The sequence below is a fragment of the Oncorhynchus nerka genome, linkage group LG17, assembly GCF_034236695.1.
Source record: "Oncorhynchus nerka isolate Pitt River linkage group LG17, Oner_Uvic_2.0, whole genome shotgun sequence".
NCBI classification, from domain to species: domain Eukaryota; kingdom Metazoa; phylum Chordata; class Actinopteri; order Salmoniformes; family Salmonidae; genus Oncorhynchus; species Oncorhynchus nerka.
The window spans coordinates 17467457-17480962 of NC_088412.1; the positions used below are offsets into that span (position 1 = coordinate 17467457).

Genomic DNA, 13506 nt, shown 5'->3' on the forward strand with positions numbered 1-13506 from the left:
CCTGAACCCTCCAAGATCTGTGGATAATATGCGATTAGAAAAGGTTGAAAAATTACGTAAAACACAAAAAAAATACACAGCACATGGAATCCAAACGAGGGTGGTCTATGGTGATAGGTGGGATTAAAGAGCTGAGGTCTATGGTGATAGGTGGGATGGGTTTGAGAGTGGCAGAGGGGTGGGATTAAAGAGCTGAGGTCTATGGTGATAGATGGGATGGGCTGAGAGTGGCAGAGGGGTGGGATTAAAGAGCTGAGGTCTATGGTGATAGGTGGGATGGGCTGAGAGTGGCTGAGGGGTGGGATTAAAGAGCTGAGGTCTATGGTGATAGGTGGGATGGGCTGAGAGTGGCTGAGGGGTGGGATTAAAGAGCTGAGGTCTATGGTGATAGGTGGGATGGGCTGAGAGTGGCAGAGGGGTGTGATTAAAGATCTGAGGTCTATGGGGATAGGTGGGATGGGCTGAGAGTGGCAGAGGGGTGGGATTAAAGAGCTGAGGTCTATGGTGATAGGTGGGATGGGCTGAGAGTGGCAGAGGGGTGGGATTAAAGAGCTGAGGTCTGTGATAGGTGGGATGGGCTGAGAGTGGCGGGATTAAAGAGCTGAGGTCTATGGTGATAGGTGGGATGGGCTGAGAGTGGCTGAGGGGTGGGATTAAAGAGCTGAGGTCCATGGTGATAGGTGGGATGGGCTGAGAGTGGCTGAGGGGTGGGATTAAAGAGCTGAGGTCTATGGTGATAGGTGGGATGGGCTGAGAGTGGCAGAGGGGTGGGATTAAAGATCTGAGGTCTATGGGGATAGGTAGGATGGGCTGAGAGTGGCAGGATTAAAGAGCTGAGGTCTATGGTGATAGGTGGGATGGGCTGAGAGTGGCAGAAGGGGTGGGATTAAAGAGCTGAGGTCTGTGATAGGTGGGATGGGCTGAGAGTGGCAGAGGGGTGGGATTAAAGAGCTGAGGTCTATGGTGATAGGTGGGATGGGCTGAGAGAGGCTGAGGGTGGGATTAAAGAGCTGAGGTCTATGGGGATAGGTGGGATGGGCTGGTGGGAGTGGCTGAGGGTTGGGATTAAATAGTTTATGTTTGGTAGTGTATTATTGTTACGTGACTGATTTATATAAAAATACCATGTATGCAAAATGTGTATGTAAAATGTACATGTAAAAGTTATGTATATGTGGCAAAAAAGCCATCAGACTGCCATCAGACTGTTAAAAGGCCATCACTAACATTTAGTGGCATCTGCCAACATACAGATTCAATCTCGAGCCACTTTTATAATTAACATTTGGATGTAATAAATGTATGACTAGTCACTTTAAACAATACCACTTTATATCATGTTTACATACCCTACATTTCATATGAATATACTGTACTCTATACCATCTACTGCATCTTGCCTGTGCCGCGTGGCCATTGCTCATCCATATATTTATATGTACATATTCTCGTTCATTCCTTTACACTTGTGTGTATAAGGTAGTTGTTGTGAAATTGTTATATTACTTGTTAGAAATTACTGCATGGTTGGAACTAGAAACACAAGCATTTCTGCTAACCATCTGCATGTGACCAATATTTTTTTTTAATTTGATGTAAAAAAATTTGACTGGGTTGTAGTGGAGTGACGGTGGTAGGCCTGAGCACGCCTCCATCACATTGACTGGGTTGTAGTGGAGTGACGACATGACGGTGGTAGGCCTGAGCACGCCTCCATCACATTGACTGGGTTGTAGTGGAGTTACGACATGACGGTGGTAGGCCTGAGCACGCCTCCATCACATTGACTGGGTTGTAGTGGAGTTACGACATGACTGTGGTAGGCCTGAGCACGCCTCCATCACATTGACTGGGTTGTAGTGGAGTGACGACATGACGGTGGTAGGCCTGAGCACGCCTCCATCACATTGACTGGGTTGTAGTGGAGTGACGACATGACGGTGGTAGGCCTGAGCACGCCTCCATCACATTGACTGGGTTGTAGTGGAGTGACGACATGACGGTGGTAGGCCTGAGCACGCCTCCATCACATTGACTGGGTTGTAGTGGAGTGACGACATGACGGTGGTAGGCCTGAGCACGCCTCCATCACATTGACTGGGTTGTAGTGGTGTGACGACATGACGGTGGTAAGCCTGAGCACGCCTCCATCACATTGACTGGGTTGTAGTGGAGTGACGACATGACGGTGGTAGGCCTGAGCACACCTCCATCACATTGACTGGGTTGTAGTGGAGTGACGACATGACGGTGGTAGGCCTGAGCACACCTCCATCACATTGACTGGGTTGTAGTGGAGTGACGACATGACGGTGGTAGGCCTGAGCACGCCTCCATCACATTGACTGGGTTGTAGTGGAGTGACGACATGACGGTGGTAGGCCTGAGCACGCCTCCATCACATTGACTGGGTTGTAGTGGAGTGACGACATGACGGTGGTAGGCCTGAGCACGCCTCCATCACATTGACTGGGTTGTAGTGGAGTGACGACATGACGGTGGTAGGCCTGAGCACGCCTCCATCACATTGACTGGGTTGTAGTGGAGTGGTTCGAGAGCTTACATTCCTCTGTGTCCACATCGCTAAGAATCTATCATGGTCCACACACACCAACACAGTTGTGAAGAGGGAACAACAATGCTTCTTCCCCCTCAGGAGGCTGAAAAGATTTGGAATGGGCCCTCAGATCCTCAAAGTTCTACAGCTGCACCATGTTGAGCATCTTGACTGGTTGCATCACCGCCTGGTATTCAGCCAGTATGCAGCCTTTCAAATTCGAGGAATAAAACTCATATATTGATTGCACCCTACTCAGCTGTCTCTCGTTGCCTCTTTGGTCGTTGCCTCCCTGACATATGGTGGCAGCAGTGGGATGATCAGAAGAGTAGCGGTTGCTTAGCTTAGGTTCATTTGATTTATCTTTTTGTTTTTAAAAACAAGAGGACCAAACATTGGACCAATACGGTACAAAGAAAAACCAGGACAGGGACCACATGGACCACCTCTCCAGGCTGGGCTGAAGGAAGAGGGCCCATACCAGACGATCCAGGGGTGACCTCATTGGAGGAGATGGCCCTTCTGTTCAGGAGCAGCCTGATGTCTTGCAGCAGGCGTAAGACATCAGGCTGGAGTGGGAGGCCGAACAACAGGAGCGACAGTGGAAGGCGATGCAAAACCTTTTCAGGGTTCTGCAGCATGAGATCAAAACTATTCGACCCCTGTCCCTGACCACTCCCTATGTGGCTCTTCCAACGCCAATGGCATGGACATTGGCCTAGAGGCTGCAGGCTCCCGCCACGGCTAGGCTCTGGGCCCCAATGACCTTGACCCTCATCAAAATAACCCTTACCGTTCCCCATATGGCCCCAATCCAGATCCAGGTCCACGTATAGGTCCGTATCGGGTCCAAGAGCCAAGGTTAGAGCAGTTAAATGACAATGGCAACATTGAACATTATCTGGGATCACTTTTAATGTTAGTTATTCAAGGGTCAGTGTAGCGTTCATAGGGCCATTGGACCAGCACTGGGTACTCTCTTGATGCTATTTATGCAATAGGCCTATAGATCAAAGTTTATCAAGGACAGTCGGGCAGGGGCGTGGGGGTGGGGCAGGGGCATGTTTAAGCTGGCATTGGCAGTCTGGATGTGGGGTGTCCCCATCTGCCTGCCCCCCTGGCCCCATAATGCCCCCATTGTTGTGCCAGTCTCGTGTGTCAAGCAGATTCAGTTTGTTGTGACACTGAGCGAGACGAGAGGGGAGGTATGGGAGAGCTGTGTGGTAAAGAGAGCAAAAGGGAAGCGGGAGAGGGGAGAACAGAGTGATAGAGGGGGAAGAGAGGATATTTTTCCTTGTCATATCTCGTGAAAGACTGCGAGATAGATGGGGAAGAAAGATAGATGATTGTGTGCCACTGCCTGAGGGGCATAGTAAATATTCATAGTAAATTCCCATGCAAAATTATACATCGATTTTGTAGAATATGCTTTATTACTCACTCTTTGGCAACTCTGCATATAATATTATCATGCCAATAATATAAACGGTATCTACTGTAATTGAAGAGAAATACACATATTTTTACTACACATCATACAGTCTATGTTGTACTGGTTACTCGTAACACATGTCATGTCTCATCCAAAACAGATCAGATAAGCACCGCTAGGCTAAACAGCAGCTCCCAACCAGGAGCTTAATGTGCCCTACTTTCCGAATATGGGTCCCAGAGACTAGCACAGGAAATTCTCCATGGCTGAAAAAAACTAAAGCAGAGTCCCTCGAGAAGAAAGTCCCAGGTGTCCCGGGGGGTTGTGTGTGTCAGTAGAGGCTGCTGAGAGGAGGACATAATAATGGCTGGAATGGAGTCAATAGAATGGTATCAACCACATCAAACACAAGGTTTCCATGTGGTTGACACCATTCCACCAAATCCATCCATTATTAAAAGCTGTCCTCTCCTCAGCAGCCTCCACTGGTGTGTGTGTGTGTGTGTGTGTTAAACTGTGCAAGAGATAGTGTATTGGTGTGGTCGCAATACACTCTCTCTTACACAGTTTAACAGCTTGTGTCACAGTATTGTGCATATTTTTTAGATGCTGTCAAAATTAGTTGAAAATAAATTGAGGGCCATATTCTGACCTGAACTTTATTGTCATCCCCCCATCTGATAACCCAAGCATAGGCCAATATGCCTACTTCTTCATTTAAAGCATTTCAGTTTAAACTTGTCCAGTCTTCTCACCTACCAGTGGTCATGTAGAAAAGGAGAGAGAGGCCATGCCATTTCCTATTGGAACGAGGCCCTAAATGGCCCCCAATGATAACCAATACATTTCCTGGTTTCTCTCTCCACACACAATACCAAACCACTCTGTCAAACATCTTAGGATTCATGAAGATCAAATGAATTAAAACGTACTCAAATGCAAATCCCCAAATGAGACCGAGGACACTGGAATGGGTTCAGATGATTTTCAAATAGGACATTAATTCCCAGGTACATTCGGCGTCCCTGTTTAAAAAGCTATTTATGAAACCAAACGAGTCACTATGTCACACCCTGACCTTAGAGATTCTTTTTATTCTCTATTTTGGTTAGGTCAGGGTGTGACTAGGGTGGGTAGTCTAGTTTTTTCATTTTTATGTTGGCCTGGTATGGTTCCCAATCAGAGGCAGCTGTCTATCGTTGTCTCTGATTGGGGATCATATTTAGGCAGCCTTTTCCCACTGCCTGTGAGCACTCCATTACTTCACCTTTCGTTTGTTTCTGTATTGTTTCGGTGAGTTTCTATAATTAAACATATGGAACTCTACACACGCTGCACCTTGGTCCATTTATTCTAACAACGATCGTGACACACTATGACTTGCATAGAAAGCAACGGAGGCTAACTCTGCCATGGCTTGTTGGCCAAAGACTATGGGGGAATTCATATTGGATAAATGCTGAAAATCGACCTGTGATAAACACAGGCTTTGGAGATCTACGTTTTGTTCTGAATTTTCAGCAACTAATGTCATTTTTTGTGAATTTAAGCATTTATGTAATCGAAATAAGCACATAAAGTGTATAAAGGCTTCATAACTCATAAAAGTCATGTTAACTGACTGATATTATCTCATTGAACAAAACGTATAAGATCTCCTTTTTTATGGAGGCAAGCTGAAGTTGAGGCAAATTCTATGCCCCGTCGTCGTGATTGGTTAACAGTAGGGATTCTTCAATAAAGTGTGTCATTCAACAAGAGATGTTTTCATGCACATTTTAAAATGTAGAAATACTGCACTAAACATCTTAGTTAGACAAAAATATCCTCTGCAAAAACGTTACAATTCATGACAGATTTCTAGAGTAATGTTACATTAATTCACTCTCTCCGTGGTTATCTGTTATTTTATTACTCACACACATGCAAAACAGCCACAAGCAACTATTAGTCTTAATTATTTTTTGTTTGATTTATTTCAACTTTATTTAACTTCTTATGGTATAGGGGATGCTTGCGTCCCACTTGGCCAAAAACCAGGGAAAATGCAGCGCGGCAAATTCAAATAAAATGATATAAAAATCAAACTTTCGTTAAATCACACATGTAAGATACTCAATTAAAGCTACACTCGTTGTGAATCCAGCCGACATGTCAGATTTCAAAAAGGCTTTTCGGCGAAAGCATAAGAAGCTATTGTCTGATGATAGCACAACAGTAAACAAAGAGAGTAGCATATTTCAACCCTGCAGGCGCTACACAAAACGCAGAAATAAAATATAAAACATGCGTTACCTTTGACGAGCTTCTTTTATTGGCACTCCAATATGTCCCATAAACATCACAATTGGTCCTTTTGTTCGATTAATTCTGTCCATATATATCCAAAATTTCAATTTGCCGCGTTTGATCCAGGAAAAAAAACAGCTTCCAAAATGCGCAACATCACTACTAAATATTTCAAAAGTTGCCTATAAACTTTGCCAAAATATTTCAAACTACTTTTGTAATACAACTTTAGGTATTTTTAAACGTTAATAATCGATCAAATTGAAGACGGGTCTATCTGTGTTCAATACAGGAACACAATAAACCAAGCTACTTTTCAAGTCTTGTGCAACTCTCAACAGTGTTACGCAGTTCCTAGCCCTACTTCTTCATTGCACAAATGAATAACCTCAACCAAATTCCAAAGACTGGTGACATCAAGTGGAAGCGGTAGGAACTGAAAACAAGCTTCTAAGAAATATTGTTTGCCAATGAGACCTCAGTGAACAGACAGAGACCTCAAAACAAAAAATCTGAACGGTTAGTCCTCTGGGTTTTGCCTGCTACATAAGTTCTGCTATACTCACAGACATGATTCAAACAGTTTTAGAAACTTCAGAGTGTGTTCTATCCAAATCTACTAATAATATGCATATCTTATATTCTTGGCATGAGCAGCGGGAAGTTGAATTTGGGCACGCTATTTATCCAAAAGTGAAAATGCTGCCCACTATACCTTAAGAAGTTAACCAGGTAAGCTAGTTGAGAACAAGTTCTCATTTACAACTGCGACCTGGCCAAGATAAAGCAAAACAGTGTGAAAGAAACAACAGAGTTACACATGGAATATACAAGCGTACAGTCAACACAATAGAAAAAAAGAAAGCCTATATAGTGTGTGCAAATGGCATGAGGTGGTAAGGCAATGAATATGCCATAGTAGCAAAGTAATTACAATTTAGCAGATTAACACTGGAGTGATAGATGAGCAGATGATGATGAGCAGATGGTGTGTAAGTAGTGATACTGGTGTGCAAAAGTGCAGCAAAGTAAATAAAAACAATATGGGGATGAGGTAGGTAGATTGAGTGGGCTATTTACAGATGTACTATGTACAGCGATCGCTCAGCTGCTCAGATAGCTCATATTTAAAGTTAGTGAGGAAAATGTAAGTCTCCAGCATCAGCGATTTTGAAATTCGTTCCAGTCACTGGCAGCAGAGAACTGGAAGGAAAGGCGGCCAAACGAGGTGTTGGCTTTGAGGATGACCAGTGAGATATACCTGCTGGAGAGTGAGCAAGGAGGCCTACAAACCTGACTCCGTTACACCAGCCATGTCAGGAGGAATGGGCCAAAATTCAACCAACTTATTGTGGGAAGCTTGTGGAAGGCTAGCCGAAACATTTGACCCAAGTTAAACTATTTAAATGCAATGCTACCAAATACTAATTGAGTGTGTGTAAACTTCTGACCCACTGGGAATGTGACGAAAATAAATAAAAGCTGAAATTAATCTATTATTCTGACATTTAACATTCTTAAAATAAAGTCGTGATCCTAACTGACCTAAGACAGGTAATTTTACTAGGATTAAATGTCAGGAATTGTGAAAAACTGAGTTTAAATATTATTTTGGCTAAGGTGTATGTAAACTTCCGACTTCAACTGTATAGCCTACAAACTACTGATGCAGACCTTTGTAACATCTAAATAAAAAAATTATAATAAATCAATTTAATATAGCCTACACCATCACAATAAAGCCATTATTTATTTTAGACAGGTCTAAAGAAACATTATATGAAGAAAATGTAGTCTATTTCAGAAGAACAGAATAGCATAATCTGAGTTGTTAGGCCCTGATCTCGCTATGCCATATGGCTGTGGGCTGCACTAGTTAATTTAGCAGACAAGATTTTCTTAAAATTCTGTGGCATTATATTATTTTATGGTATGAAAAAAACAATTGCACATAGCTGAATAAAATATAAATAATAATTTCTCCAAACGATCTCTTAGGGAGTGAAGACATGCAGCTATTCTGTGTTGAGCGATTAACAAAGAAACAGGTACTCCTATGTGCTTCATTTAGAGTTATTAATGTAACTTTAGTTGTGATAAAAATGTTGGCCTATATGTTTTGCCTCCTTTTTCTTATGTTTTGATTTTTAATACATTCTAAGGTTGCATGATGCAACTCTAATGATGATTTGAAAAAAGATGCATGAAAAGGCATGAGCTCTGCTTTGTTTCTTGCGCAGGCTGCACACTTCATCAGTCTCTCATTCACAATTTGACAAGCACTTGATAATATTCTCACCAGGATTTCTCGAATCTCCCGGTGGCATCCCCCTTGAGTGGCCATAATGTCCCCCCAAAAATCTATGCCTTTTGGGGCTAATGTGGCCGTTGTGCCCTTGGGCTGAATATAATAATTCCCTTCTCCTGGTTGCCATTTGCAGTGCTCCGAAGCACCTCTCACTCACATGGCTCTCTCAGATACTTTTAGTATATGTGGACACCCCTTCAAATTGGTGGATTCGAGCACACAGCCATGCAATCTCCATAGACAAACATTGTCAGTAGACTGGTCCATACTGAAGAACTCAGTGACTTTCAATGTGGCACCGTCATAGGATGCCACCTTTTCAACAAGTCAGTTCGTAACATTTATGCCCTGCTAGAGCTGCCCCGGTCAACTGTAAGTGCTGTTATTGTGAAGTTGAAACGTCTAGGAGCAGCAACGGCTCAGACGTAAAGTGGTAGACCACACAAGCTCACAGAACGGGACTGCTGAAGCGCTCTCATCAGTGGTGGAAAAAGTACCCAATTGTCATACTTGAGTAAATATAAAGATACCTTAATAGAAAACGACTCAAGTAAAAGTCACCCAGTAAAATATTACTTGAGTAAAAGTCAAAAGAACTTGGTTTTAAATATACTTAAGTATCAAAAGTAAAAGTATAAATCATAAAAAAACAGACGGCACAATTTCCTTGTTTTTGTTCATTTACAGATAGCCGGGGCACACAAACCCTCAGACATAATTTACAAACAAAGCATTTGTGATCAGAGGAGGTAGGGATATTCTCTTGATATCTATGTGAATTGGACTATTTTCCTGTCCTGCTAAGCATTCAAAATGTAATGAGTACTTGTGTGTAAGGGAAAATGTATGGAGTAAAAAGTAAATTATTTTCTTTAGGAATGTAGTGAAGTAAAAGTTGTCAAAAATATTAATAGTAAAGTAATGAAGATACCCCCCAAAAAGTACTTAAGTAGTACTTTCAAGTATTTTTACTTAAGTACTTTACACCACTGGCTCTCATGAAGTATTCAATTAGATGTTCGATTACATTCAATTACAGAGTGATTAGAGTGGGGCGTAGCTGAATCAGAATTAGTTAGGTAACATAGATGAATAAGACGTTTTATTTACTTTCATAATATGCTTATGTGAGATACTTGTCATTAGAATGTCTCTTTTTGGACTATACTGTCGTCAGTTGCATTTTCTTTTCTTCTCTAGGGAAAAGTCACTTGGGGCCCAGAGAGGGGAGAGGTCAGAATGGAACATTGTCTTCATATGTGAATGTATCTGTTAAACCATGTGTCGTGTCTTTACTATCATTAAATGAAGACTTCGTTTTTATCAAAGATTCTCTGTAATTAGTATTACGCGATCAAATTGACTAATCATGTAACTGTAATTAACTAGGAAGTCGGGGCACCAAGGAAAATATTCAGATTACAAGGTTATAATTTCCTAATATAACCTTTCAGATATTTTCATATCTGATCCATAGTCTTCTGATTAAAGAATTATTTACTTTACTTTAGTCTCATTCCAAACGTCGTAAATTGTTGGTTATCTGCACGAATCCAGGCTTCACTATGAGTCATCCATACATCAATTGTCTTAAATCATTTATTTATTACTAACTAAGTCATTCACAGAAATGCATAAACAAACAAACAAGGTAAATATGGTTACAAGAAATGATAGGGGAATGTGCCCTAGTGGGCTAAACCGGCATCGCAGCTTGTTAGACAAAAGGGGAAGTGGGGGTCAACTGAGATGAGACACTATAAAGTTGATAATTATAACAATTGAAATGCTAATCCTTTGCACATGAACGCTCACTCATTCGGGAACAATTGCAATCAATCAATATATTTACGCTCAGTGTGTCGTCGGGATCTTTGTTGAAAAGTTCGTTTCTGTTGGAGAGTTTTGTCCGTCTCTCTCTCTGTCTTGGTTAGAGGGGATATTTCAGAGCGACATTCATTCATGATTTTGTAGAATGGATGTTTCGGCAGTTGACGTTCTTCGCGTTCAATGATACCGAATTCCTAGCTGCAGACTAGTAATTAATATCAAAGACTTGTTCTTATTCTGTCGGTATCGATAGTCTAAGAGTTTAACCACGTGGTATGGTTAAAAGTTTCAGCAATGGTCTGCAACCAAACATGGTCTGGTGATAATTTCTAAAAGTTGGGTTTTATTCAGAATTGCAGAAAAGGGGCTGTCCCAGGATGCTTGACTAACTGGGCTCAGGGGCAGTCCTCTGATTTAGTTCAAATCAAAAGGGAATTGGATTTTCCTTCATTAAACAGTCCAAAATCATATTACACAATTTTACAAACAGTATCATACTCACTCATTCATCTTATACAACAATTAGATGTAAACCTCATATCTGAGGCTATTATATAAACAGCGTTATGGTAATGTGGCCACACCGTCTCCCATGAGCTTCCCCAAGTTGTAACAAATGGACCAGTTCGTAGCTGGATTCTTCACCGATCTTTTATACTTTCTCCGGAACATGAAATTTGTTCGGACCTCGAGTTCTTGTTCGGATCTCTATACTGTGTGGCCATGTGGCAGGAATTTACGACCTCTCTCTGACCACAGGAAAGGGGGAGGCAGGGAGAGGAGGATGGGGTTGCTTTACCCAAAGAGGTCAATGTCATGACACATGCGATGGGAAGATGTCGTGGAAAATTGCAAGATTATGTTATAGTGCTTGTACGATTATTTTCTAATCTTTCTATTGCATTAGAATGGTTGTTTTATTCGACAGAATATAATCTGTTGAATATTGTGTGTGTGTGTTCCACTGAGGATGGGCCTCTATGAGACAGCACTGACAGAGGAGATTTACGATGTCTTTGGCCAATAAAGGTTAAAGAGCATTCCAGATAACGAGGTAATGTTTTGGTACTATGAAGTACCAGGAACGAGATTAGAATCTCGTTTTAGAGACCAAACTGAATGATAATTTATAGCTAATGCTATCTGGCTATAGGATACTCCTCTCTCAATTAAAAGGCCCTTTGTGAAGTTTCTGAGATCTGTGGTTCGTCATGTGAGTTGAGAGTTGTGTATCTTGGCTATAAAAGATACTAGAATTATTTTGTAAGCACTCTCAGAATTCATTTATAGACACTGCATTGATCTGAGAGTCAAAGGGCTATGGTGAAGCTCATATGATTAAAGATTAAGTTTAAATATAACTGACTTGTGTGTGGTTTGTAAACTCTCCTCATTTAGTAATACAGGAAATTACCAACGACAAGTGACAATAGAGTGCTCAGTACCAGCCAGAATAGCAAGTTTGGTAGGCTACTAATGACCATCAGCAGCTTCAGAGCTTGGAGAAGCCTAGTTACTGTGACTAAATGATCACAAGGAATTTGACTGCGGTCATGACTCGTGACCGCCTGTGTGGCGGTAATATGGTCACCATAACAAGCCCTAGCCAGGACCATTCACAGTTGAGCTCACTCGGTTTAGCTCAATGCTGATTAGGTATTATTTTTATTTTTTTAAATGTACCTGGCTTCCTTTGCATTCATTGCTGCGGGCAGCAACAATGTCATACTATTTTGGACCAGACAGCATCAGATAGATGGCCTACACATACAGAAGGGCTTTGTTTCCCTTGCTCTGATGCTTTTTCCAGTGAGATAGTCAGCCTCTTGCGAATTGAAGGAAAATTATGAAAACACAGAGACAAAATATACATTTGCTCTACATCTTGTATTTATTCTAAGGCTTCCCATTGAGAGAGACATTGAAAATTAAACCAAACTCGTGGTCCACTCCACACTCACCCGCATAGGACCAGTCGATGTCATCAGCGAATTTGCGCTGGGCGGCCTGGGCCCGGTGTCCGTATCCTTGCACAGGTTCAGCTGCAACAGAAATCAACTCTTTCTCAAAAACAGCTCTGTTTAAGGCCTCTATGACCAAAAATGTGATTTCATTCACATCAGCCATTACCATTATCATGGAATCAGAATTATCATACATTCACACATCCTCTCAATCCTCCTGAGCTGGTCTGGTTTTATTTGAGAATTGAAAGACATCCATATCCCTTTGAGGGATCAAACTCATTCCAAAAGATCATTGGAAAAACAAACCATTTGTTATTACACATTATAATATTGCAAATAGGCCATTATGGGTAGTGCAACATTGAGAAAATATCAGCAGAAGAAATGCTCTGAGCTTGTACAATAAAAACGGTCAGTTATGTTTTCCTTCTGAAGAAATTTCCTCCAGTTCGGGAATAATGAGTAAGTCTCAGATCTACAGGACACAGACTTAACATAATGCACTCTGGGGGACGTCTGTGGAGTACATCCATGTGTGTTTGTTTACTTGTCTCTAAAAACCACACATACACAATAATCCCTGCTTTTCACTGTCATTTGAACTAGTGCTATAGAATGATGAGGAGGTGATAGTGTATCATTATGATGCCCTACTAGTCCTGTCTGGGTAATGAATTGGAGCCAGAACTCTCAGGGCCACACTGACAGGTCATTATGGAAGAGTTACTGTCTGTCAGAACCAAAATGCCTCATTAGCATAGCTAGCACAAAGCAACTGCTCACTAAAGCAAAGGGAAACCAAATACACCAAACGTTCTCCTGCAGCGTTAATAACTCCAAATGTTTCCAAAACGCAGGGTAGTGACTGAAACAGCACCCAATGTCCTGGAACATCACTGTGAATGTTGCTGAATAAAACCAGAACAACTGACTAGAAGAGGGGGTGGATTACCTGCTTCACCTTTTGCAACCATAATCAACCTTAAAAACAACATTCCTCCATGCTTCAGCATCGTCAAAATATTGTCATCTAGGGGATAAAATAAACTTGTTTTCCTCTATGACAAACAAATTCACTTAGTGATACTTCGCAATTTTCCCCCAGAATCAGATGGACTCGTTG

The 13506-nt window shown here is 41.8% G+C and overlaps 1 protein-coding gene across 3 annotated transcripts in view; it reads right to left on the reverse strand.

Annotated features, from left to right (window-relative positions):
• LOC115144792 (receptor-type tyrosine-protein phosphatase zeta-like) overlaps positions 1 to 13506 on the reverse strand; it is a 97714-nt gene that overhangs the window by 60861 nt on the left and 23347 nt on the right. For all 3 annotated transcript variants that reach the window (XM_029685860.2, XM_029685859.2, XM_029685857.2), the window contains exon 2: positions 12378 to 12458. In XM_029685860.2, the coding sequence (XP_029541720.1) occupies positions 12378 to 12458 (81 nt within the window). The remainder of the gene's footprint in view (positions 1 to 12377; positions 12459 to 13506) is intronic.